At 40.0% G+C, this 27,612-nt stretch overlaps 1 protein-coding gene across 11 annotated transcripts in view; it reads left to right on the top strand.

The window, feature by feature from the left end:
- The first annotated feature begins 865 nt into the window (after window positions 1–865).
- PLCE1 (phospholipase C epsilon 1) overlaps window positions 866–27,612 on the top strand; it is a 166,329-nt gene continuing 139,582 nt past the window's right edge. The window contains exons 1-3 of one of the 11 annotated variants that reach the window (XM_072871532.1): window positions 1,176–1,306; window positions 6,283–6,435; window positions 6,743–6,868. Coding sequence is in view for 1 of the 11 variants with exons in the window: in XM_072871530.1 (XP_072727631.1) it covers window positions 1,206–1,306; window positions 6,743–6,842 (201 nt within the window). In the remaining 10 variants the exon portion in view is untranslated. Of the gene's footprint in view, window positions 1,307–1,592; window positions 2,216–6,282; window positions 6,436–6,742; window positions 6,869–16,168; window positions 16,283–26,586; window positions 26,681–26,736; window positions 26,863–27,612 lie in introns of those variants that run through there. The other 10 variants (XM_072871531.1, XM_072871540.1, XM_072871541.1 and 7 more) reach the window with 10 other exon arrangements.

Below are 27,612 nucleotides of genomic sequence, written 5' to 3'. Positions count from 1 at the left end.
CCAGATTTTATCCATTCTGTACTGTATTTCAGTATAGAATGATCAATATTAGGAGTTAATTAACAGAATTAGTTCAGACTGGCCATGTCTCATGTCTCCTAAGCAATAAATGATTTTGACGCTACACTGCTAAAAAGATCAAGGTGCTTTACTATAGTGGATGTATTTTCTCTCACTATTCTAATAATCAGAAGCCACTGAAAGAGTCAGAGTAAATAATAAATGTAAAGCCAGGAAGTAGTAAGTGAATAAATATAACACTGTGATCTTATTTGTTAAACCCCCCCCCCCCAAAATATAAACTTTTTGAAAACACGTAACTTCTGTAGACTTTCCGTGGGTAACTTCACTGACTTTTTTGATGTATTTGTTGAACTTCTAATAGACGTTCTCCACTGTGATTACTATCTACAGGGCATCAATACTATTCTACTTGAAAATCCTCACAAGACCATTATTGCGATGTGGCGCAGAGTGTTTGCTGAGGTGACAGAGTAGAATATCTAGTAATAAATCTGACTTTCAAGTGTTCGGCTTTGTTCTTCCCCTAGCAAATAGTACAAGTTCCTTACACTGGAAGAGAATGAAGTAAATTAACTGTAAGTTTTACAACCCTGTACTGGGCCACAATCTCCACATACCTTAGTTATGAGAATCGGTGCCCTGCACATAAAAATGTGCCAAATAAACCCGTGTTATCTATGGCCACCTTTCGCCTGTTTAAAAAATGAGAATGCTTCCTTTAAAATGAACGTTTATGAGACTGCTTTTCTTCTTGTCGTACTCTGCATGGAAAAGACCGCATGCAAAGGTGCACCGCTGAGTTCACCGAAAGCGTATTTTTCCGTCGCGCCGATGGAAACAGTGCAGTATTTCCCCCTCCCCTTCCACAGGCTCCGCTCCCTCTTCGCAGAGATAATGGCTGGCAGCGGAGCCCCGGGCAGGGGTTGTGCGCCGCGCTGCTCAGCCCGCTCCTGAATCGAGCCGTTGTTTCCACCGCCGCAGCCCGCGCTCCGCACCGCACCGCGCAGCGCGGCGGGGCTGCTGGCCGGGACGAGCACCTCGTGCGCTGCCGCTGCTGCTGCCGCCGCGGGGCGGGCGCGGCGCGGAGCGCGGGGGGCGCGGGGTCGCGCCGACATTCCGATGCGCTGAGGCAGCCGCGGCCCGGCCCGCCCCCGCCCCTCGCTCGGAGGGCGAGCACGGCGATGGCGCTGGACCGGCTCCCGCTGCGGGGGACGGCGCCGTTACTCAGCGGCGGGGAGGCGCGGGGCCGGGGCGCTCGGGCGACGCCGCCCGTTGGCGGGAGGTAGGAGGAAGGTCTTCCGCGGGCGACGCCAGCTGGCAGATGCCCAGCGGGGGCGGGGGTGTGCGACCCGCGGCGGGACGGGACCCGGGTGCGCTCTCCGGCTTCGGGGAGCCCCTCTGCGGGCGCCGTCTGGTCTTTTCTGAGCAGTCACGCACACACGGCGTGGAGGGGAAAGCAGCTGAATTTGTAGTTTAGGGGCGCTGCTGCCGGCAGGGTTACCCGCCAGGCTTGTAGGACGTGGAGTAGTTCAAACGCCGCCTGGGAAGAGCGGAGCGGCGGTGGGCAGCCGCCGCGGACCGCGCATCCCCTCGAGGCGCCGGCAGACGCGGTGCTGCTGCGGGGAGCGCACCCATCGCGGCGCGGGGCGAGGGCCTCGCCTGCGGAGGGGCTGCAGAGCCGGCGTGCGCTTCACCCCCCCCGCGGTGCCGGTGCGAGCGCGGGGCTGCCTTGGGGCAGGGCGAGGAGGAGCTGCCCGCGGCGGGATCGCCCGCAGCCCGCCTGTCTCGTGTGCGGGGGATGATCCGAGCGACCCGGCCCGGGGCAGCCGCCCGGCGGGAGGATCTCCCTCCCTCCGCCGCCGAGGAGGGGCGGTCCCGGGGGAACCCTCCCCGGCGGCTCCGCGGCTGAGTCAGCCGGCGGCGCTGCCCCGCGGCACCTCCCTCCCTGCCTCCCTCCTTCCCTCCGCCGGCCCGGCGGGGCGGTGCGCGCCCGCAGCCCCCGCCCCCGGCCCGCCGGGGTAGGCGCCTCGCTCGCTCCGCCGCTCCGGGCAGCGGCGGCCGTGGAGCGCTGGCGAGGCGGGGGCGGCCCCGTCCCGCAGAGCGCTCCGCCACCGAGGCCCCGCCGCTGCTGGAGTCACCGGCCGGCCCGAGGAGGAGGAGGAAGAGGAAGATTCCGGGGGGACGCTGAAAGGTGCGTCCCCTGCTCGCCCCCGCCCGCTTTCACGGGCTCCTTTCCCGGCTCCCGAGCGAGGCTGGCGCTTCCCCCAGGGGCTCCCTGGGGTTGGGTCTCGGCGCCCCGGCCCCGGCGGGGGGCGCGGAGGGCTGCCTGCTGCGGCCGTGCCCGGGGGCGGGCGGGGGCTCCGCTTTCGGCCATGTTCCGCAGCCCCACGCCGCCGGCGGGAGGACCCGGTGGCCCCCCGTGCCCGCGCCCTCCCCGCCTGACCTTCGGCTTCAGGGCTCGCCCTCTTCCTCCGGGAGGGCTCAAGAAAATCCCAAATGCAAAAGCCAATTGGGGTGGATTGCCCTTATCCTACATGCTAGAAATTGTTACAAATTCATCCCTCGCTTTCACGGTTCTTTTCTTTTTTTTAGCTGTTTTGATCGTACAAGCAGTTGTTATTTTTTACATTAAAGCCTGGCTAATTGTAATCTGGCAAGAGCGGTGTAGCTCACGGGAGATCTGGTGTTGGAAGGAGCCTCTGGTTGTAAGCGGCAGGGGTGACGTTGTTTCTCTCTCCCCACTTGGTCTTGGCGAGCCCCTCTTGCAGGCTCTAAGCGCTCTTTGCGGGTGCTGCGGGCCCTGGCGCCCAGGCACGAAGGGCGAACACATTCCTTCCAGCTCCAGACTTCTCTTTGGCCCGCTCAGTGAAGTGTGGTTGAGTTATGAAGACTCTAAGTCTGCAAACACTTACAAAAGTAGTTTCACTGAAGTGTTTGTAGGATCAGGACCAAAGTGGCTGGGTGCGATGCTTATCGGTTCTGCTGCACGCTCTTAGGATGCCACCAGCACAGGTGATACGGAGAAGAGCCTATACAGGTGGCTGCGAACTAGGCTTCTGATAAAGGAAGTGCAAGAGCTGGGTAGAGTGGTAGAGAATTGCATAAAGGATCAGCTGTACTTCAAGGAACAGTCAAACGTTTCGTGTTTCATAGTAAGGCACTTGTGTGAGGAGCAGAATTGGGCTTGCTGTTGTATTTATATGACAAAAGTTTGCTAAATATTTCAATCCTGTACATTTTATTATACTTGTGTATTTGAGAGGGGATCGATCAGAGAACCTGCCAATTACGAAAAAGCCATTTAGCAATTACTGCAAAGCAGTGACCATTATGTAGTTTAAGAAGTCATGCGTTTCCAACTACAGATAATCATCTTTGATCCATGGTACCTCATCCTGTGAAAAGTCAATTGCAAACAACCAATGTTTGTGATCGTTACAAACACAAAATGAAAAACACCTGAACAAATCTGGGAGCAATGAAACAAACCAGGTGAAACCAGAAACAGATGCAACATTTTGTGTATTAGGAAATACTTCAGAGAGAAATGCCCAAGTCATAAAAGAGCATGTTCAGTCTGTGCATGAATTTGCAAAGGATTACTAAAATCTTTCTTTTTTAGTAATCTAAATAGAATTTATTCATGTTCTGCCATATTGAGGTATTAATCTACTATACTGTAATGAGTTCATTCCTTTTTTCACACATGGTAAGAAGTTTGTTATTAAGACTTCGTGACTTCAGACCAGACAGTGCAGTTCCTGTCCTCTCAATTCACATTAATTTAATGTGATGCATCTTAACCAATAAAAGTGTGGTGTTCAAGCCAGAGTTCCAACAATTTAATAAGGGAAAAAACCCCCTCAAAGTAAAACTTTCAAGTTCAAGAAATATGAAAGCCCTACTGCAGAATAAAAAATTTCCAAAAACTGTATTTACTGGAAATCACAGAACACGTTCATGAAAGAGATGATAAGATAATTTGAGGTTTGGGAGATTTGTAAAATGAGAAAAAGAAATTCTCTATATTTAGGTTATCCAAAAGAATGTTGTGAAACAATTTGAGCACTCTTTATAAGTACCCATAGAAGAGAGTATTTCTTGTATCAAAGGGCTGCTCTATTTAAGAGAAATGTGAATATTAAGATCCAGTGACTAGAATCTGAATATTAAGAATCCAGTGACAAAATCCAGTATAGAAGCAAGGCACATATTGAAAAATGACAGTTGTAACTGTTCATGAAGGATTGTGGTAAATTTATAATGGTTGGAAACATTTAGCTCAAGTTAGCAGCTCTTCTTTTTTGGAGAAGAGCAGCTGTACTTTAGCAATAGTTCTTGGATTTGAAACAAGAATTAGTTAAAGGAAGACTTGAGTTATAAAGGAGGCAAAAAGCAATTAATCTATTATTTCATTAGAAGTCTGTGATTTGCATAGGGATTTTTCATTAAACGTTAAAACTAAGTTTTATTTCAGTGATCAGCTTAATTTACCTGCATATTTACAAAAGTATTTCTTTAAGATTTTCTTCTTTTAAAACACTAAAGACCGCACTTTGGAACATGGGTTGTCGTTTTGTTTTCCGTTTGTACAGCACCTACTGCAAAATGGATATTGGGTCATGACTGGGAGCCCTAAACTTTATAAATGACGATGATAGTGTTATTAGCAATAATTCACATCTTTTTTGTTTTATATACTTTTCAAAAACACCAATAACGACACATTGGAACGAATCACGCAGCTCCAGCGTGGACAGACTTACCCTCACGCCTGTTCACAATGCACCCATTGATGGTTTCATTTGAATAATGGCTATCATTTGATTATGCAGACAGCAGGTTAACGGCTGTCTGTACCTTTAGTATGCAGTCTGATTAATTTTTAAATAATACTTTTAATCATGGCTCTGTTTTAGAAAGCTATTAGCATGCTAACCTGAAATCCATGTTTTTGCTTAGGTTAATTCTGTTCCTTCTTGAGCCTTCTTAATCTCATTTAGAAGAGAGTTGTTGCACGTGTACTTGAGGGCCTACATGACTAAGTACATATTATATGAGAGCAGTCCAGCTTACTCTGCATACTGCTTTATTTGTCTTGGCAAATCTATACGTATATCTCCTTGTGGGTGGGGTTTCCATAGTCATGCTTCTGCCAGATATTGGTCATATTTCACTCTTTGATTCTTTTTGAGCAAAATGTCCATCTACTGAAATGAGACTTGTGTTTAACAGCTGAGGATAAAGTGGTGACAGTTTTTGTTTGCATTTCCTTTATTGGGAGCTTTCTGATATTTTTCTTCTGTTTTTCAGGCACAGAATTTTGATCTTACTTGAAACAATGGAGTTAAAATATGTCACAGTGGGATCAAAGTCTGGTCCTTGCTGGTTTCATATACTCTGTCATGCTGACGTCTCTGTACAAGACTTAATTAATGTCACTGATTTTAAACTAGGCCATCCACAATACTCTCTTAACTGCCCGGTCATTCATAAATAATCCAACATGTTCAAACAAAAGCTAGGTGTGCCATCAGTTACTCAAAACTGGTAAACTACAAGAGCTAGAAGGAATGAGCTCAACTCTCCACCAGAATTATCCTTCTTCCAGAGCCCACTATATTTCTCCAATTTATCAAGTGTCAGTAATGGTGCCGCAGGTAATACCAGCTCTTTCAGTGAATGATTTAAAGTAGCAGGGACACACACCTTGTGGAATATGTGACGTGACTCAGGGAGCTGACTTCTGCATTCTTTACATCTGAAACTCTTTACATAGTCCAGCGTAACTTTCGACTAGGGAGACAGTGCAGACTTGAGTCTTGTACAAGGAAGTGTATTCTGTAGGCCAGTACGTTTACTGTCATATTTTACTCACAGTAGTCTGAGGCATATCATAATAGTTTAAATAGGCTGTCAGCTCTGGCGTACTTCTTATTCTACATTGCTATCAGTAAGTAATATTTAATAATTTGTTACGACATTTTCAGTGGAGCCACCTCATTAAAAAAAATAAATACATTATTGTATTTTTCAGTTGTTGTAACATTTAATAAGTAATTAAAAAATTAAATGCTCAGGTATTTTCAATATTCTTTAGGTTACTCATTTGAATGTTTTAAATTAGACGAAAAGTGGAAAGATTGAGTGCAGAGCTGAAGCTACCATTTGAAAACATTTGGGGTAATGATTTTATTCTATTAGTATGCACAAGTGCTGCATAACTTGCATCTAATAATAGTGTGTTTTCTTAAACAGATGACTCTCCAGTTGCATTGACCTTGCCTTGTGTAGTAGGACCTTGCTGTCTGCTGTTTCAGACAATGCTCTGATGTGAGACCTCTCCTCCCACAGTATTTTTCTCTGTCTGTGCTACAGCATACAGCAAGAATGCTGCTGCAGTGATCTCTGGTATTTGAGGTTTTTGTTACATTGCATCTTCTTTCTAACATTTTCATAATGCATTCCTTTACTCCAAGAACAAAACTCCGTTGCTTGGATTAGGTTAATTTCTTTCTGTAGCAGTGCAAATATCTTTCAGCAGTATTTGGGGAAACCCAGCTTGGTTTCCCTTTGGAATTTAGCAAGATAAAAAGGGGTTATGTAGCAGAGTAGCTACTGCTTTGTGCACTACCAACAGTTCACATTAAAGAACAACCTGTAGACTTCCTCTTGAGGAACTTTCTTGACGTGAATGCCTCCTTTCTAATTCCTTTAGGGTTGCTACGATTGTTTTGGATTACAGCTATGTACCAAATTGCAAGGGAAAAAGAAAACCCAGTGTTTTAATATCCGCGTTGAATTGCCTTCTGAAGACGGTATTCTGCTTCTGGTCTAATTTTAGGTAATTTTTGTACTCTGACATTTTTCAAAGATGTATTTTCAACCAGTTAGTTATTGTTCTGTTTGGAGAAGTATGTTAAAATGTATTTATAATCAGATTGTTTCATTGGTGAGCAGAGATTTGTAAGAATTGGTTAGTATTTTTCTAACTTTTACTAGAAAAATTCACACTTTCGATGGCTTTCAAATATATCAGATGTTCTGTGAGCATATGCATTGTTTCTACTGAAAGCTGTGGGAAAGTAATCTAATTGCAAGTATTTCTTGTGAAAGCTTAAAGTTTCTGCTCACTCTGTGCACCCATTTTAGTTCAACAGGCTTATGGGAAGCAGTAAAAGTAGAGGAATTTCTATCCAAGGCTGCAACCCCCTAGATTTCTGACTGCAGGAGAGGCTGACAAACAGGCTGCCTCCCTGTTTGGGTTTGTAATTCACATTCACTCTTTAGCTACACTGTGGGCTGCTTTTCTGTAACATCTTGAGTGGCAAAGGTGTCAGAGTACCAGGTAGATAATGCTTCTTGAAGTATTTTGTATTGTGGTACTTCTGCATTATTGCAGTACTTCTGCATTTTTTAGATGAAAAATATTTGTTAATGTGGCTCCTTTAGAGCCCTTGAAATTTTTCAGTGTAGCTGTTACTTTTGTGAATAGTGTGTGGTTTGCATTTTTCCCCAAAGAACAAAGTGGCTGTACAAAAAGGGGAGAATCTTGCATAATTACCTTTGCTTTGTTGTGATTGCACCTTTTTTGTTTGTTTTTGCTTTTCTTAATAGTGAATTTATGGAAGAGACAACAAAAATAAAAACAATAAAATCAAGCAGTTGGACAGCTGCTTATGTTGGAAATATTTTAATCTTAATAACCACTCAAAATGTTGCTGTTATTATTGATTTGAATATACGTCTGCTCTTATTCTGTGCTTTAATTCAGCAAAGTATAAACAAGAAATTCCACTTTGGTGGTGGTGTTCACGTAGTAGACATAGAAATGAAATATGGAGAAGCTTATTATAAAAATGGATGGTTTCATATGTGTCATTAACTAAAAGCTCCATGGCAATCCCATTTAGAGGCATTTCCAATTTCATTAGCCTGGATAATTTAAATATGTAAGTCCAATTATGGGGCCTTTTTTCTTTCTTTATTTTTGTAGGAAAAATTTAGAAAGTAGCTATCACTATTTCATCATCTGTCACTGTATAACAATTCCAACAAGTTATACCATCCAAATTAAATATACTGTTCCTTTGAATAGTCTTGATATGTCTACCAATATGTAATAGGTACACTTAATGGTTCAGTTCTGTGTGTTTGGTTTTGTTCTACTTGTTTTCAAAATGATCTTTTCTTGTAAGATATGACTGTTGGAGGGCACTGTTGGAGGGTGGTAATTACTACCCAGTGCTCCCTGCCCACCAGTAATTCATCCAGTTTCGAATTTTGCCCTTGCTCTAGATGTTTTTCAGTTTCCCCTCCTTCTCCATAGTGTTGAGTGTTGAGTCCTGTTACACACCATTAGGTTGTAAGAGGGAGTGGTTGATACTTGGGGAGGGCGATACCATTTCATTCTTCTGTGTCTTTGGTACTTTTGGTTTGACGTAACCATGGTATGGTATTAGCATGTTGCCAGTTGTTACCTGATACTGTAGTATGTGGAGTTACAGATTGCTTTCCACAAGGGAAAATTCAATGATTGCATGCTTTCAGTTCCCTGCAGTGTGAGTTTATGTGCATGGAAGCAAGGAATATCTCTATTTTCAGGATGTGTTCCTATCAGAGATACTTGTCTCAGTGAGAATACCCTTGTATTCCTGCAGACTGGACACCTGCAGAAGCTACGTTTCAGCTGAAAGGGTCAAATCAAGTAAAAGGTTGACTGTGTGTTACACACATCGTAGTCTACTCATGCAACACGTGTATCGCTTAACAGCTCTGTTCCCTTTCTCCCCACAAGACCTCTCGGTGAGCTGGTATCTAGCAGAACAGCTCAGTCGTGGCTTTCCCCCCCAGTGTTATATGAAGTCTGCAGTGTTTCTGAAAAAGAAGAATTATTGTAACTTGCTGAGAAGGGAAACATGCGCCGTTTTTCCTTTCCTAAGCATTAAAACTGCTCTGTCTGTACTCCTGACTCATATCTCAAAGCAGTTCTTTGCCTTCTATAGCTTTGAAAATACAGGCTCTTTTGAGTATACCATGTCATAGAAACCTATATACCTTTCCTATATTTTGGGTATATATTTTATGTAATATGCCTCTGTAACAGATAAAATTATGGAATAGTTAACATAAAGATGTTACCATGCAACTAATTAAGCAGAGATTTAAGAATGCCAGCTGCATGTATAGTGTTACCTCATATTTGAAAGGTTGAGAGGTTTCCTACCTTTGGAAAAGTCATGATGTTGACTTCACATAATTCTTCTCTTTTAAGGAACAGTAAACCTTGGATCTGTAGTATATCTGTCAGGCTATTTCTAGATAGATTCTTCTTACCTCTATTGAAAATTATATTAGCTTAGCCCAAATCCATGTAACATTGGATGCTGTTGTTTTTATTGCATTACTTATTCCACATTGGCAGAAATATGATGTGTGTAAAAATACAGTTTTTGCTATCCAGTTGCCTTTTGGTCCCCTCTTGAATCAGATTTCAGAGACTGTATTACTGGTTGAACTAACTTGCAGTATGAAACAGAAATATTTATTGATTTTTTTTTTTTAAAGTTTTTTTGTTTTTAGATGTGTGACGTTGAAGGAGAAGGGTGGGGGGTTTTTTTTGTTGTTTTTTTTTCCTTCTTGGTACTTAACCAGAAAACATTTGTAGATGAAGGTCTAGAGTTTAAACTTGTTTGGGAATACAGTTGAATCTCAAAATGCACTATTCAGTTGTTTCCATTCTCATCTAGCTTTACTGAAGTAAAATGAAAGTTACATATATACATAGGACCCTGGTATCAGGATGTTGTGGTCATCAAAAATCTAGCTTTAGTGGCCAATTTTGCTATAGAGAAAGAGTATAATGTTAATAATGTTCTTTCTTGTTTGTGTTAAGCAGATATTGTCAACTACCAATCTAGTTGCACAGGTTAAATTTGTTTATATATAGTTATGGAAACATTTTGGATTTGCTATAAAGAAATAGTATTCTTTTAAAATGTTAGTTTAGGGCCATGAATAAGAGGGGTTTATGAGTCTCTTAAATTATTAAATGTGCTTTTTTTTTTTGTAGTGGTCAGCTGAAATTTTTCTTGTTCCAACAAATTTTGAGCTATGGCAAATGTTATATTTTTAACTGAATTTCTGTGTTACTCAATTATGAACATTTTTTGGAAGAATATTTTGCTTGTTTTGACTATGTTTGTGCAGCAAATTCTGGAACTCTGTCTTAAAACTTCTTATTTCTCTGTCATAGGAGATATAATGACTTGAGGAGATCAGGGAAAATAGGAAGTCTGCATTAAATTTTTGTAGATTCATTTGTATAAAGGAATAGGAATTTCTTGGAAATCAGCAATATTTTGGGATGTAAATGTTCCTTCCTACTTTTCCAAGATAAGGAAATACTAAAATTTTAGATATCTTTGGTAGAGTCAGAAAAAAGAATGAGTAATTTGTGATATTAATAAATGGATAATATCTACAATTGAAATCTATTTTCACAGGTTTTTCTAGTCACTCAAATCAAATCCATTCTGGGGGCATGCCAACAAACTGATTTTATTATGAAAACTGCATTGTCAGCACCAACTGTTCAGTGCATCAAGTTCCAAATCCTTATTATCCTTCCCCTTCTATGATTAGTTTGGCTTAAAAGTAATAAACGTGGAACCTTCCTTTTTGTCTTAAAATTCTTAAGTCTTTATTGTTCCCATTTTCTTGTTGTTTTTATAACTAAATGGTCTGTTTTTAAAGCTGAGATTATAAGTAATTATATAGTGGTGCTACTAGGGGCTTCTAGAAGAACAGTCCCTTTTCTGACTACATGACTATAAGAATTAGCAATGCTGTGAAGTCTGTTTAGAAATTAATTCTCCATACTATTTGAACTGCGATTCTAGATTTGCAGGCCAGGTTCAGTAGTGGTTTGCAGAAATAAACAGTTCCCTAGACAGCAGGCTGTAAAACAGGTCAGTGTTAAAATATGCAGGAACATCTTTCAAATGTCTGTATAGTATTAGACTACTATGCCTGCCTGAATTCTCTTTCAAGATTCAGATCATAACATCTGTTTGGAGTTTTGTGACCTGATAGGCATAGCAATGGTAGAGATGTGTAGAGAGTAAAGGGTTTTCAGGAGGTCTTCACATCCCCCCCTCCAGAAGAGGCAAGTTTGCGTGTTCTCTTAAAATTTTCAAATGCCATTCTACTTTGCTAAAAGCTTACCTCCATGTTTGTGTCACCCCCTCATTTTGTTCCATGTACTCTTTATTATGTTATGCAAGTTGATAACAAAAACGTTTATTCTTAACAGTCAGTTGTCCTGTTGGCTAGGTGCATAAACCTGTTACTGAGGCTAAAATTTCTGAGGACAAAAGATAATGTACCACAGTTATAATGGTACAGCACAGTATTATCCCGTGTAACAGCTTCAATGCTCCCCTGAACTTCATCTCAACTGTGTGTTTTATAGAAAGCTGCATGGAGTTGACTTACGAGTTAGTGGGAGAGCTGTAAAAATACTTGAGGAAGGTGTGTGCGCAGATTTAAAGCAAGGCAAAATTGTTTGGTATAACAGCATTGGATCTATGATGGCCAATAAAGTATCTAATCTGTACATAAGTCACTCTGCTCTGAACTCATGTGCCTTCCTCTGACTTGACATGGTGCTCCGATTATTTTTCTTTTGCTTTATAATGCCATTCTCAGTCTTTCATCAGCTTTTCTCTCTGTTCCTTTGAGCTCTGAGGACGCTAGAGAAGAGCAGAAAGCCCCAAACAAAAAAACCGCCCACGCCTTCATTTGCTATTCTTGCTTGAATTCACACTTACCAAAACTCTCCCAAATATTTCAGGTGCATTTGACTCTTTGAAATCAATGGATAATTTAAAAAAACCTTGATAGCCTCTATCTCCTGGTTTTCCTGCCTTACCCATCTAGCTTACAGTAAAGCTCTATTCTGTTAGCAACCATATGCATCCCAATAAAGGTTTTAAAGTTTGAATTGAGACAGAGACTGTCTCAGCTCTTGGCCAGCAAATGCAAAGAAAGTTGGCCATGTTCCCTCTGCTTGCCAGAAAAGCATGAAAGCTGGGGCCCTTTGTCTGTCAAAGGAAAAGGGAAGCTCTGATCTTTCTGCATACAGATTTTTGCAAGTATTGAGTCCCTGACCTATTCTCGGTAGGACTTGTCTGTCTCTTGCTTGCTAGATGTGGCCCAAAGCCCCCAGGAAAAGACCTCTAATCTACAGTGAACTTGTATAGATCAACCTGGGCTTTTCCCCCTGATTATCAGTTTGACTGTGTTTTTTTCTTTTTCTGTAGTTAGTCTTAAATATCAACAAAAAGTCCCATCTTTACAGTAATATGATTTTTATGCGTGTGGCTTGTCTCTCTTATTCTTTCTACTAAATCTAAAGACCTAAATCTTAATATTTGATGTACATGAGAGAGTATAATTAAAAGAGCATAGATGATGTCATTTAGTATCGTACTATTTATTGTATGTTTCGGTGTAAGCATTTCAGTACCTGGTCCTCTCCCATACAGGGCTTTAAAACTTTCAGTATTAAGATAATCTGACAATCCATTGAATGATGTGCGACTATATAAAAGAAAGTAAGAATATTAAGTTACGGAGGAAACTATCCATAAAATTTGGGCTTATTTTTAATATGTACTGGTATGGTCTTGAAATATTTAATTCATTATTGTCAAATATTTGAATTTAAAGCATTAAAAGTCAGAATCTTGAGTTTAAAAGCAGTATAGTAATAATACCTCTTGCACATTCTTCTTACCATAACTGTACCTAAGACTATATAGAGGTTGCTGTGTAATTTTTTCTGGTGAGTGAATAATGAAAACCAAGCAAGTATTTTGATTTTTATGGTTATTATAGGTGATAATTATACACACCTGAATTATGTACAACAATTACACAGTTATATAAATAATGTACATCAGACTGCTGGCTTTTTCTCTATAGTTATGGCATATTTTCTGTAGTGGGTATAGTCTTTATTTTTCAGACAGGTCACATGTGAAATAAGAAGTGATGAAATGCATACACTGTATTTTCAAAAATATGTTGAAACGTTATAGTACTAGTGTTATTACTTCCATAGCTGTTTCTGCTTTTATAACAGCATTAGAATGCTTAAATAATAACAGCCAGCATTAATGAACAGTTAATAAAGCCAGAAAACTATACAGAATCCATGAAGACCTTAGTGTGAGGAGTGCGCTGTCTGTTTCTAATTTGACCTGTTCTCAGATTAGTCTCAGGACCTGTTCTAAGTTCGTCAAATACTTTGAGAGGTCTACAGTAGATTTTGGTTTTGAAGGTAGAGCTTGTCTTTCCTAAACTAAATTTCATTCTACTGATTTTGTTTTTCTTAAAGTTAGGTAAAAAGGGGAATCAGTATTTATTAAATACTTTTTGATAGCTTTGGAAGTCAATAAAAATATGTCTTGAATATATAGGGGGTCTAAGTGTGACATAGCCCCTGCTGAATTAACAGGTGCAGATCTAAGGAGGCACTTAACAGTTTGAAAGATAAGCTCATAATAAAATAAGAGGACTACTGATTAGAAAAAAAAAAGCCCTAGAACTTAAGGGATGCCAACTGATTTGGAAAGGACGGAAATGAAAAAGATCTGCAGGAGCAGGAGGTAACTGTTTTGGGGTGTGGCAGCAGCATGCCTGAGAAGACAGGTGAACAATATTTAATTTGAAATCTCAAAGGACAGGTTAGTCTGCTTTCATTTACGTATGCTGGTTTCGTATGTTGTTTCTCATGGGTCATCTACTGCTATCCATGAACTTTATTCTAGATGTATGGGTACTATTTTTTTCCTCCTCACCTCAGTTCTGACACATGATCTGCTTCTTTCTTGTTGGCTTCCTAACAACCAGAAAGTGACATATGGGAAAGCAATACCATCCCCACTAGAAACTGTTATTATTTAAACAAAGAACTCCATATAGTGTGCAGGATATTAGTTGGGAAACTGGAGAGCTTCAGACTGCCTGTTGCACCTTGTGGGTACTGGTACAGGTGGTGATACCCTCACTGAGTTACCATTTAAAAACACTTTCTCTACGTATCATCAATGAACCCGACCAGTTGTGGCAAGCCACTGATATGCATCACCTTACAAACTGGCTTGAAACAGTTTTTTGTTTTTACGCTGTTTTGAAACATTACATAGGTTTTTGTTGTACGCAGAGTGCTGTTGCTAGCATCAGCCGTTGTTTTGTTCAAAACTCTGTAGATTGCACAGACCATGAGTTTTCATTGCTGCTTTGCCTCCCCTCAGGGATCTCTTTTCATGCCAGTTATTACTTCATAACGTGCTCAGCTGCCTGCTAAGGTCATCACTGAATGATCAGTCCTGCAGGTGAGCCTCCTGCATCTAGTCTACAGGTTTTTCCCCTCAGCGGGATGAAGTCAGCGTTGTCATCTTGCCCAAGAAAAGCCTGATTACAAGGCCTTGGGCTGCTCCTTATCTTTCAGTCTGCTGCCTCAGTACCGTCCTGATAGTGTGTGATTCAGTGTTTCAGAGTAGCCTTCTCATCCCTGCTCTTGGCCTTGCTGGCGACGTGCAAAAGTCGTTGTGCTGTTCGGGTGTTACTTGGTCATTACATTTCCTCAACTTCTTTTTATCGTTTGTGGTGAGAACATGGTCGTGGCTGACAGTGAGGCCAACCATTTCCTTTGTCGGGGAACCGCAGGAGGGGGCGGTGGGAGGACGAGCCGGGGGCTGAGGCTCTGCCGTAGCCCTCTCATCCTGAGACCAGCACCAGCGGATGAGTCAGGTCCGACGTCAGTCGGAGTCTGGTCGAAAGGTCAGGAGCAGCAGAGGACTGGGCCCGGGCCCGGAGCTGCCAACGACATAGCTCAGCCCAGGACTGGGGGGACAGTCCTGAGCTGAAATGGCTCCTGGGCCCATTGGTGGGGGTCGCAGGTGGGGCTGGTTATGGCATTTAAGGACTTGGTATCCTCGGGGCCCTGACACTCCCTCTGACGGACATCTGCGATGATCCCGTCCTGGGTTAACATCGCATATCCTTGTGCTAGTTGCAGCATTGGTTTGTTGTTATCATGCCCGAGTACGTTACAGAAACAGAGTAGTTTCATCTTCTTTAATGTTACAGCAGAAATAACCTTGAGCGTTTCAGCATGCGCTCACTGGCCTGTTATCTTTTACAGTCCTTTTGTGGTTGAGTTCTTTGGCTTGTTTAACTGGGGCACTGACTGTTTCCTCTCTGGTGCTTTCCCTTCTCCTCTGCTCAGTCTTAGGGTATACGTCAGGCATATGTATATGCCTCCTCCCTTCTGGGACCTTTTTGAGATAAATTTAAGGATATTAAGTAATGTGATAGCAGTAGGGATGCACAATCAAATGGATGCAAACAAATTTTTCTGCTTGACTGAGAAAGTGTAGCCTATATATATAATGGTCATTTTTACATAGTATGTTATTACTGAGGCATATGAATATTGGAATGTACGTGTATCTAGGGTAAAAAAACCCAACAAGATTCCTTGGTAGCATTTTCAGATTTTAATGAAGCAGTGTTGCTTGGATATTTGCAGAGTCTCTGGCACATCTTGCTGCTTATGTCAAAATAAAAAAGGGTGTTCCAGAGAAGCAAGTGTCCTTTTCCAAATTATGACTGCATTTTTTAGCCTGGTTTCTTATGGAAACGACTTTGCGAAGTCACACTGTCTATCTGTATATCTTTTCTTCCAGCTTTTAACTTGGCCTGTAGCAATCAAGTTTATTACAAAAGTGCAGATCTCAAAGATGCTAAAGACTCAACAAATTTCATGCAAGTGTTACTCGGGTCTAGAAGAGAAGTTTGATAAATCATTCTGGCTGTGAAGAAGTTGCTCTGAGAGTTCACACATTAGCGGAGGGCCCCTATAGGAGAAAATCCTTGGTAATACCCCAACTGTAAGAAAAGCCTCAGTTGGAACTGGCATCTCCTTAGACATCAAGATTATTCAGAATTTATTACTTCTGGAAGTAACTAAGGTATATAATGCTTGGTTATCATGTGTTCTGTTGTTTTTCAGTGTACCTTTAGCTACAGAATACTCTACATGGACATTAAATATCCTCTGAAATACTTGTCCATTAATTTTACCAACAACTCCACTGTGTTAAAATTGCATTCCATCCATTCAGCTGAAAGTACAAGAACTTTTAAGAAATGTAACAAACTTTGAACAAGTGACTGTTTGCGTTAGGTAAGTATAGAATTAGCTTTTGCCACGCATTCTTATCCCAATTAACTATATTGTGAAGACTGAAGTAGACTAAAAATCTGGGATAAAGTCCCATTTTATCAAGGGAGCAGATTTTCATGTTTAGAATTCCAAATTCTTACTATTCTTGAAGCAAGGAGCAAGACCTTACTACCCAAGAATGAGCTGTTTTATGATGACTGCACTTAAGTTGAACACTTGCTGAAGGTTTTATCCCGAAAGAAAAGGTGAAGTCCAAATGCACAATTATAAGCCACAGGTTCTAAACAGGAATCTCACAAGTAGTCAGAAATGCTTAATGTACTACTTTCGTAGAGGGTCTGAAAGATAACCAAGAAAAGCAAATAAATGTGCATTTGCTCAGCAAGGATATAGACATTCTTTGCAATCATTTTAAAGATCCTCAAATAAAGGATCACCTAAATGTGTCATAATCATATATGGAGACATGCTATGTTGATCTTCAGACATGTTTCTCCTTCAAATAAGTTGTTAAAGAAATGCAAGCAGAACTTAAGGAACATGGAAGTTGCTGTGAACATACAGTTTTCTCTGTGTCTGGTTCCATTTATCTTAGAAGACATGACAGTATGTTATAAAAGAAACCTCCTAATTTTGACCCTGGCTGTGTTTCCATCCTATTTATTTATTGAATAAGATTGAATTACTAGTATTTATAATGTGAATTACAATGATGCCTACAAGAGTTTTAAAATATTAAAACATTTAATTTAAAATGATCACTTAAAATTGATTATGCTGGTAATGACCTCTTACGTTAACATAGTAAATATCTTTCAACATCGTGAAAAAATAATTTGCAGTTGTGTGGTGACTTGCTGCTTGCACATTTGGTTCTGGCAAGAGCCAACATTGTAGAGATTACTTAATGGCTTGAATGAGTCACATGTCTTCCAGAGAACGATGCAGTTGGTGAAGCCATTGTAGGCAAAAAAATTAATGTAGTATTGATTTGCTGAGCACATATTGTTTGCTGTATTTGAGTAGTGCTGTTTTCAGTGTCACAGTGCTTAATATCTAGAAATGTTAGCACAGTAGTAGTAGTAGTATAGAAATTGTTTCATGTGTTTTCAGGGATGCTTGATGAATAGTCTTCTGAAAATGTCATCTTTCTCAAGCAGATAATTAATTACCCTCTAAGCATTCTCTATTAGGCATGATAATAATATGCAGATGAAATAGCAGACGTTCAAAAGAGAAAGTAAAAATAATAAGAGAATAAATATTATGATTCCTGAATGAATGGTATGACTAGGTCAGGAATGGTATACAAAGAAAATGTATTTTGAAAAAGTGCAAGAGTGGTGCAGTAATTGAATAGTATTAGTCTTCAGCGTTTGAAATATTTTTCTTTGCTTTTCTAGAACTAAAGTGTAAATGCATAGATTGATAAATGGCTGAACTCTTCACATACAGATTAGCTTTTCATTTTTGTTTGAAATATATACTGGGGTTTCAGACTTACTCTTGTTGCAGTTATGATAGCTGAGCAATAATATATAAGTTATTACTCAAGTAATGTTTTTAATAGGACTACTGTGGCTTAGCATAATGTGAATAAAAGTGTTAGCTTGGGTTTACAGAAGATAAACTGTAGTGATGTATGCGCCTCTAACATACCATTAGACATTTTAGTAGTCAGAAATATTTTTATTACAGGTTTGTTTTGTTCTCACCAGTGTGGCTAGAATTACAGCTAATGCGGGACAGTGAGAGGGAGGGAAATGAGAGAACACTTGGGTGCTCACACAAGAAAAATGCTGTGAGGAAGAACAAACAAGATGAGGAACCTGAGGTGTTCTTGTTGCTTATTGTGCAACCTGCTTTGGAGTAATTTTAAAACTTTGGCAAGGTGACAGTTTTTTATGGCAAGGTGCAATTGCAGTTTGTTGAAATATATGTCAGTGTGTGCCACTTTAAGTCCCTTAAAGGCATGGTTTCACCTTGGGCAGAAATGCTAGATGAGCTCCGACGGGAAGGCTACCTACCAGTGGGGCTTTGTTGTTCACTGGAACTAGATAAGAAAGGGGTTTGCCAGGGCTGGAGATTCCTGCTGGAGGGGCAGGGATTTCTGCCTTGTGATGCTAACCTCTCTGGTGTTACTTTAGGAAAAGGGAGGATGAGAGATAGTGCTGTTAGGATATTTGGGAAATGGTTCTTTACCTCGAGGCTGAACTGTCACTCAGTTACAAGCCACTGAGCTAAGGCTTGTAGATCCTCCGAATTAGTACTTGTTATTGCAGTGTCCAGGTAAATAAACCTACTTCTGTAGAAACTGATGTGCTGGTTTCTATCACTGCTGAAGCTTGGATCCTAGTGCAGGGAGAGAAACCTTGCTGGGAGGCATAGATGGTGCTCCAGGCAGGGCGTGGAGTGTGCTTGGCATGCTGTGATGTCTGAACCTGGTCCACTAGTCTGAAGGGGTCAGGCTGCTGTAGGGCTTGGCTGGTGGCTGGCTAACCAAGGCATTAACTTCTAAAGGCTTGAAGCAACTGACTTAGACAAACAATATCCTTTGGTCAAGGTAGCATCTCTGAAAGCATCTTTCACAGGTGTAGTAGGAAGAGAATGGGATCAGAGCATGAAACACCCAATTCTGTCACTGGTGTGCCATTGTGAATCTGGTTGGATGATTTTTGCACGTGAAGGCCTGCAATTGATTTCCTACTTACTTTCCCTTCGCATTCAGGAACTTGTCTGGCTTTCAAATAATGTAATTTTTTCTGCTCACATAGTGAGTTTATTTGTGATAATGATTCTTTGAAGAGAGAGTTTGATGGAAACTAGAATGGAGGAAGTATACCGTGTTTACAAATGACATTAGTGGGCAGTTCCAGGTTACTGTTGACTTTTTAGAGTCATAAACAGTTCATGTTTCAAAGTGACAGAGTTTGAATGTGATAACCAAGTTCTCAGAACAATAATGTTTGTATGTAAGCATTCCATTTTGTATTAACATTTTAAGGCCACAGAAGTGATTGGCAAATGACAGGAAATACATACAATCATTTTCCCCATATTTATTTATTATTTATAATTCATATTTTAACAGAATCACCATTTGCAATATTTAAAAAATAATTTGTAATTGAGATTCATTGTGCACAAACCCCTCCACTTCTGCTTCTTCGCCTCTGGTTGCAGGACTTTACTTAGAGTCCCGATCACTAGAAGATCCTCCTGTTATTTTCCAACATATTTAACACTGGGTGGTCTTAGTGAAGGAACTTACTATGCTTTATCAACTGAGGAGAAGTGGCATAAATCCACTAAGGAGAAACCACTTGAATGAAGATGTGTGTGTGTAGAAGTTCAGAACTTGTTAAAGGATAAAATGAAGATATGAATGATGGCATTGAGTCCAGACGAGCCACAAAATCTTCAAAGGTGGACAAAGCCTTGAAATGGGATGATGGCTAAATTATTTCCGTTTGAAGCTGTAGGTGTTTCAAAGGATCTGAATGATTGATGGTTGGTACTCAAATACACACAGAACATGTAGGCAGTGCTGTAAACATGCTACTTGCTGTTCACTGCACAGATCTGTACAAGATCCTTTGTGGGCCTGAGTGAGGCAGTTCTGATCTTGTGGCAAGAGTGGTGTATTACTAGGTCAGTTAATCCCTGTATTAAATACTGAGCTAACTAGCTGGACACTTGCTTGGGGCTGAAAGAGACAAACCTTTTACTTGCCCTTGTCTTTTTGTGTTGTGTCCAGTGCATATGTTCCTTCATAGCAGTTCAGTTTAGGGCTAAACTGAAATTAGAATGAAATTAGAAAAAGGTAGTTTGTACAGAAGCTGGAAAGGAGTATTGGGGTTTCCGGTGTTTTCACATTGAAAAAGACACCCCCCCCTTTTCCTTAGGCTGGTAATCATGCAAAGAAGGAGGGCAATGAGGACCCTCTAATTGGTGTAGGGATCAGCTGTGGAAGGACAAATCACCATCTGCATAGTGCAAGTTATTGCCAGTCATTGCCAGGTGAAAAGGTTAATAAACTTGCTGCCCAGTTAAAGGTGCCCGCTTGCATCTTGTTTTTTATTTCTACACGTCTGAGACAGGTTTCAGCTGCTGTTCAGTCGCTTGATCTCACATTTGACTTCAAGGTGAAAATTTTTCAGTAGTCTATATGGATGGAAAAAAAAAATTAATCCTGATTGATATAGTGAACATAAGATATTGAGGATGGTGTAGAGGGGGGTTGACCAAAGCTTTTCTGAGCAAGTCTTGCAAGTTGACTAGATGAAAATGTGTTTGTGAAACTGTAGGAAAGTGGTCCTGCTCAGCTGATACTGCTTAAGATGTTAAAGAAGTCAGCTCTCTCATCTAGGATTCCTTTCTGCCTTTTTTTATCCTTTGTTTTTACAGGACACTTTAATTTTGTCATAATAATTCTCACTGTTGATCAAGAAGGTTACTTTGTTTATTTTGCTTTACTGAATGGCATTTCCTGTTTTTATTTGTTTGTTGGAGGTGTTTCAGCCTTCGTTTCATTTCTTCTAACAGGAGTTGCTTACATTTTAATTTTTAAAGTTTTGCCTGGCTTATGATGCGTCTTTGCTGTTATGTTTTCAGCTGAATTTCCTGTAGTGAAAATGCAACCTTGTTAGAAAGTTAGAATTACATTCTTCCTTTTGAGGACATATTCTCTTTGTTTAGATAATCAGATACTCTTAAATCTGTGCAGCAGTTGCACTAGGGAAATTTTGATGATTAAGAATTGAGAGACTGTGGTTAAGATGTGTAATTCTTTTATTAGCTTTAAACAGATTTAGCTCTAGTTTGATGATGATCTGATAAGGGGCAGAGAAAGAACTGATTCATTTAGCAGCCGTAGTTATTAACTCTGAAGAATATAACTCTGGAGAATTGAGTTGATGCTTCTGATTTTCAAGATCATGGTGGTACATATTTGTTTTTGGTAGTGGAGTTTTCAAATCTCCTTCAGAGCAAGATGATTTTCTAGCTGTGTTGAAACTGTAAATAATAAATTATGTGAGTAATTCCAGTGAAGCAGAGGATAACATCTGAATTCTGAAAAATGGCTGAACATTTCGGCTAGTACCAATCTTACAGTTTCTTATTACATTTAAGTAATGGAACTGTCCTTATGGTCTTTGTTTTGTTGTGTTTTATCCTATGTGTTAGTTGTAATTTGTGTTGCCTTAACCTCTTAGATTTTTATACTTATGTGTCTGTGTTCCTATAGATTAATTTTTAGGATGTATTTTGATGACTCATTAAAGCTGTCTCAACGTGGGATGCTGCAGATACATTTCCACTCTGGTCTTGGTTTCTCCCTCTGGTCTCCACCCTGCTTTGTGCTTGCGCTGTCTCTGTTAATTTGTATGATTATGTTGTGAGTAGCATCTGATAATCCTGCCTGAAGACTAGTCTCTCCTTTTTCCTAGGTTAGTTTTCCTCTGGATCAGTTGACTCCTCTCCCTGCAGGAGTTCCTGTTTGGGAGATGGTGAAAATACCTCACTGAAGGTGACAGGGAATGAGGGATCAGCTACTTTGGCTGGAGCCTGCCAGTGGGTTGGCTTAAATCTGAAACCTCATTTTTAATCTTGTCCTTTTTTGCATAGTTTGTATGATTCATTTTTGAATTCTCAGATCTTAAAATAAGTCCTGATGTACTGGTCCATTTGACTTTTAGCTGCTTTTAAAAAAATGTTTATTTCTTACTATATTTCCTATTTTTCTTCTGCATAAGCATTATTTGTCCTTGTCTTTCATATAATATCTTTTATTAATTATCAGTTATTTTGTGTACCTTTATAGTTTATGTAATCTTTCCAAGAGATTCTACATACCAGTGTCAAGCTTGTTGAATTCTGTGCTTTGAAGATTTTTGTTTTAAATTCTGCTGCACTCCCTTTTCCTGTGAGTGTGAGACTCAGTGCTCCAGAATCTTTTTCACCCATTTGAGACTGTTTTCACAGTTCTTCAAAAAGTTAAGGAAATTATTCCAGAAGTACTTCTTCAAAGATGGAGAAGTATAATCCCACCTTTAATGGTTAGAGTTGTCATGCATCTCAGACAAGAAGGACTCGTTCATCTTACTGTCGATGATGAAATTACAGCTTTCAAATAAGGTTACTTAGCATGAAATTCAAGCAACCACTGAACAGAAAGTTTATTTAAACAGCTTATTGCAGATCAGATCTAGAGAGAAATAAAGAATTGCCCCTGACAGTAAGATAAATTCTGTCTTGGGTTCTCTCAGTGTGTCTTCTCATACAGAAAAGGAATTTCTGTAAAGAAATGAAGAGTGGAGCTGGTATCTGACAGTAGCTTGAGATTCTGCCTGATGCAGTGATGAATGATGAGGCAATTGAGAGGGTTCACCATCTGGCAGACATTTGCATAGTTTGAGACATGTAATACTTGATCATGTTTAGATAAGTATTCTAGAAATTAGAAAAAATACTCTAACCTGACACGATATATAAATACTGTAGTTCTTTGAGATTTTTTTGTTGTTGAAACACAGACACTGGTGGTAAATCTGAGGTTCCGCATGGTTCTCTGTGCCAAATAAAATGTTGTTATAACTTGCTTCCAACTGTTCAAATAGGGTTTGTGCACATCTTGAGTGATTCTTAAGAGTCTGGCTATTTCCTCCTTACTGTTTGCCCGTGGTTCCCTGGGCAGAAGAAAGGTTTAGAAGACTGATGACAACATGCTGGTGCCCTGTTCTTGTACTGGTATCTTCTGCTTGTTTCTGACATAAGGCACCTTAAGAAAAACTAATAGTGTGCATGATACAGGATAAAATAAAGAGGGCTTAATAAACGTGGGTTTCTTCTTCTCTTCAAGGAATTGGTCTGGAACAAACTAGCTTATTTACTAAAAAAGAAAGCTCTTTTTTTTTTTTTAATTGTTAATAGATAGTTGTAGTATACAAACAACTTTCCTTATGAATCAGTTGTTTCCTTAAGAGCTTGAACTGGGATTATATTGTTTAAACACAGTTGTTGGAGTTACATGAGCGAGATGATCAATAGTTTTGTATCCACTTACCGTGCCAAATTATTTCTGTAGTTTACTGTTTCCCGAGAATCTCTTACTCATTGATTGTTTATGCCTTAGACGCTGTGTAAATATTTGTTAATTTGAGTTAATTAATATAATTATTTGGTTGTTGGGGTTTTTTTTGTGTGCTGAAATGTCTTTTGTTTAGGATAGATAGTCACCATGTATATGTAGCATGTAGGATGGAAGTTGGAGAAATAACTATAGATGTCCCAGCATAGCCAGGGAAGAAGGGAGGATTGTCAGGCCACCTCCATTTGCCCTTTAGCTGTCTTGAATTGCCTTCTGTCCCAGTCCAATAGCAGTTTGCCCATGGGAACCACCAGTATGTGTTTTGTAATGTCACATATCTGTTTGTCAGTCCCCCTCATTCTCTGCACCCGTAATCTTGGCCCCTGCCGGGCATTCACTAAGTTCCCTGTGAAGCTCCCACAGCATCCTACATGCTGAATTGCATTTGGCATCTCTGGCAGCCCGCAAGTTCTCTAAATAATCCCCATCTTTACCATGAGGCCCGTCCCCTACTTGCCCCTCATACAGTTGCTGCTTCTTCCCACAGTCCAACCAGCATCCTCAAATATTTATCTAATAATCTTTTCCTTGATAGCCTAGAGTTGAAAGGCTTTCTAACTTACCACATCATGTGACGGTTCTGATCCTTCATATGCCTTTCCATAGACTAAATAATAGTGTAAGTCTCAGCATATTCTGTTTTTTTTTTCTCTGAAGAAGAATTCCTGCTGACTTCAAAAGGAAATTAGCTTGAGTAATGAATTATGGGTTAAACTCATACTAAATTAATACAGTTTTAACTGATACTAAATTAATACAGTTTTATAGTGTTTGATTATATGGATGTTTTACCTAGACTGTCGTAGACTTTAATCCCAGATGGCTGGGGAATAAGGAATTATTAAACATTATCATTAATTGTTATTAATACTAACTAGAACCAGCTTGCACTTTAAGTCTTAAAGTGTATACAGCAGTGTAAAAAAAAAAAAAAAAAAAGTTGTCAAATTAGTTTTGTGTCACATGGTTTCAGACTTAATACATTTTGTGAACGTGTGTGCTGAAAGGTTGCCAGATTGTTTATTTTTATTATTCGTTTGTCTTTGTTGGCTGACCTCTGCATCCAGGATGATTCACTAACGCTGGATCTAGTTTCTTATATTTTTACTTTCCTTTACTGATAGAAGGAGCACATTACATTTCTGACATAACTTAAGCCTTGTAAAATGAACCACTGTAGTTATTAATGGATTTCATCAGCTAATCTAGTGGCTTTAGAAAATGTCAACATGTGTTGAATACAGTGCAGGCTTAGCTGTCTACTTCACGTGCTTTTATATTCAGATTTAACTGTGAATCAGTGTGTTTTGAGTTGAATGTGCAACAGGAAGAATATGATTTTGAATAATTTCAGCATTGTTGTTCTATGCAAATGCATGCATATAACATGCGTTGTTATGTGGATTTAATGTGAGGATTGAGGCTTTGGCCACACATATACAGATAGGCAAGTAAGGGAAGCTGCAGGGAGTGAGAATTCTGCAATTTTACAATAAGTTACAAAATACTGTTTTATTGGTTGAGCTTGTGAGTTTTACACTTGATAGCATTTATAACACTGTGTTAACACACTTCGTAACATGTCTAATGAATTCCAACAGTTTAAGGAATTTGCTGGGCACAGTGAATTGAAATCTGTTGATTACAGCAGAAAGCAGAGACTGAGAAGAGTGTAATGGGGGACACACGAAACCCTTATCATCTGTTCAGCAGAGCCGCAGCTTCACATATTTTTGCAGTTGTCCATAGATCAGAGGCTCTACTATCATGGTTTTTACTTGCTATTTCATGAGATCTTAGCATACCTGTACACTAGATAACTTTTCTCTTAGTCTGTTATGTTCAGGGCGCATTTAGACATAATAGCAAACGTGATCTAAACTGAAGCTGCTACTGAGACATGTGGTCCCTACCAGGCATTCCTAATATTTCCTTTTCGTGGAATATAGTGATCATGTGGCCACAAGGTGAGTCAATTCATTTGGATGAAAATAATAGTTTCCTGACAAATCAGCCAGCTGAATCAACTTAACTCTGCAAACTCAGGATCTCTAGATGCATGAGGTGGGGGAAATGGGATTTGGAGGTCATGAGTGAGGGGAGGAGCAAGTCTTCCAGCTTTGATGGCAGCTACCTGCTAGATTGACATAGCTGAAACATCAAATTACATTTGCAGATTGCAGAAATGGGTAAACCAACTTAAGCAGCATTTTTCTCCCTTCCCCATGCTGCTCATTTTCTCCCTTGTGCTGTTGTAGCACACATGTTAGTACAACCATATATGAACTAGATTGGGAAAATGATCTAGCTGTGAAGTAACTTGAGCAAAAAATTCTTGAGACGGATCAGTTCCCTATCACGTTGCAATGGTCATGAGAGGATGGGAACAGCTGGACATAGGCAGGGAGCTTCTTAAGCAGACATTATTCTCGATGAGAGGGATTTCAAACATAGGCACGGATAGATAGAGAAGAGTGATGCTGGTAGAGAGAAATGGGCAGGCGTGTAGCCTCTGGAGTTGTGAGAGGTGACCAACAAAACCACTGTTGGGGAAGATTTGAGATAAAGTTTCTAGAGGAAAGAGAAAGATCTGAGAGAAGCAGTTTGGGGAGGGTATGTGGAGACACTTTGGCATAAGAGAGAGGTAGGAGAATGATGTTGAAGGAAGGAGGACTGTGGAAGAGCAGTCCTGGCCTCAGAATGAGCTTTGTGGACAGAGTCTCGAATATAAAGAGACCTCAGATTTTAGCAGCTTTCGGTTTACAGAAGCAAATCAATGATATGGTGTTTTTTTTTTTTTTTTTAAGTTTATCCATAAAGAACGATGTAAAAAAATTCAAGTTAACATGCATGGTCAGTTTTGTGATCTCAAATTCATTGTGTGATGTTAAAGTTGCATAATGATGTTGTCTTTTTTGCCTTGTGGAGTGATGTTGTTTTGTAAGAATTTCAATCGGCGACCAGTGTAATAAGCAGTTTATATTTGCAGTGACAATCCATTCCATTAATTTTTATTCCTAGCTTAGCAATATTACAGGGAGCACATTTATGAATATATTTTGGTGGCTTGTATTTTCATTGGATTGCCTGGAATTTTTCTGATGCAAACAGGAAAGATGAATCAGTAGACTGAGATGTTTTGATAGATGAGAGAAATCCTTCAAAAATCAGTACTGAAGACTACTACTGATACATGTACATGTTTTATACCTTTTACAAGGTTGATACAGTAACAAAGAAACTTAAGGGTAAGAGAAGAAGAAAAAACAAGCTGCTTCTCCTTCTAGCTCCTCCTAGATCTTTCTTCTTTGGTCAGCATCATTGTACGTAGATTTGGACTGGAATGCACAGGATGGTTGCCAGAAGAAATAAGATGGCAACATTTCTAGATGGATTGCTTGCAGTTTCTTCAAGTGTGTAGTGGCAAAAAGTTACGTAAGCTGTTATCTGGGGATTTGAAGAGGGAGGAGGACAGGGAAGAGGGATAGGAAATGGTAGAATAAGATAATTGCTGAGGTACTTTCCTCTTTTGTGTGTGTGTGTGTGCTTAAGTGTGTTGTTTTGTGTGTGTGTGTTTTTTTTTTTTTTTAAGTGAAATAGTTAAGATTGAAGAAAGTGAACTAAAATTAATTTCAGGCTACAATTTAATGATATGGGGACTATCAGGGAATATAGACTTAAAGAATGACTTGTGTGTTGGTTTCTCATTGTATCTCCTCTACAGTTGTGCTGTCGCAGTATTTTATAGGGTGCTCTGTGAACTGTGTTGGTAATGTGACCCCAGTTGAAGTCCTGTCCCTGCCACTCTATCCTACTACTGCTATCTCCTTCTACAGAACTTTTCTATGAACTGTGTTTTTTATTTATTTAAATCTCTCTCTTGTACAGGATCTGAGTTTCCCATCCTCACTCTCCTCTGGCTGCTCTGGCATGCACATGCATTTTGTAATGCATGGAGAATGTAAAACTTGTGGCTCTTTGTTCTCTCCCTGTCACTTTCCTTTGCGACCCTCCCTGATCTCTCTTCTGTTGTTAAACCAATAAAATTAAAATCTTGATCGAAATATTGAATTGCAATTTTGTTTTTCATGCATTTACCGTAGTTACTGTCTGAAGAATGCTGTTCACGGGCTAGCAAACTTTTAAGCCATGGATTTGTAGTGAAATGTAACTTTTCTTC

The sequence above is a fragment of the Ciconia boyciana genome, chromosome 8 (genome assembly GCF_034638445.1).
Source record: "Ciconia boyciana chromosome 8, ASM3463844v1, whole genome shotgun sequence".
Taxonomy (NCBI): domain Eukaryota; kingdom Metazoa; phylum Chordata; class Aves; order Ciconiiformes; family Ciconiidae; genus Ciconia; species Ciconia boyciana.
This window is presented reverse-complemented; position numbering and strand designations above follow the sequence as displayed.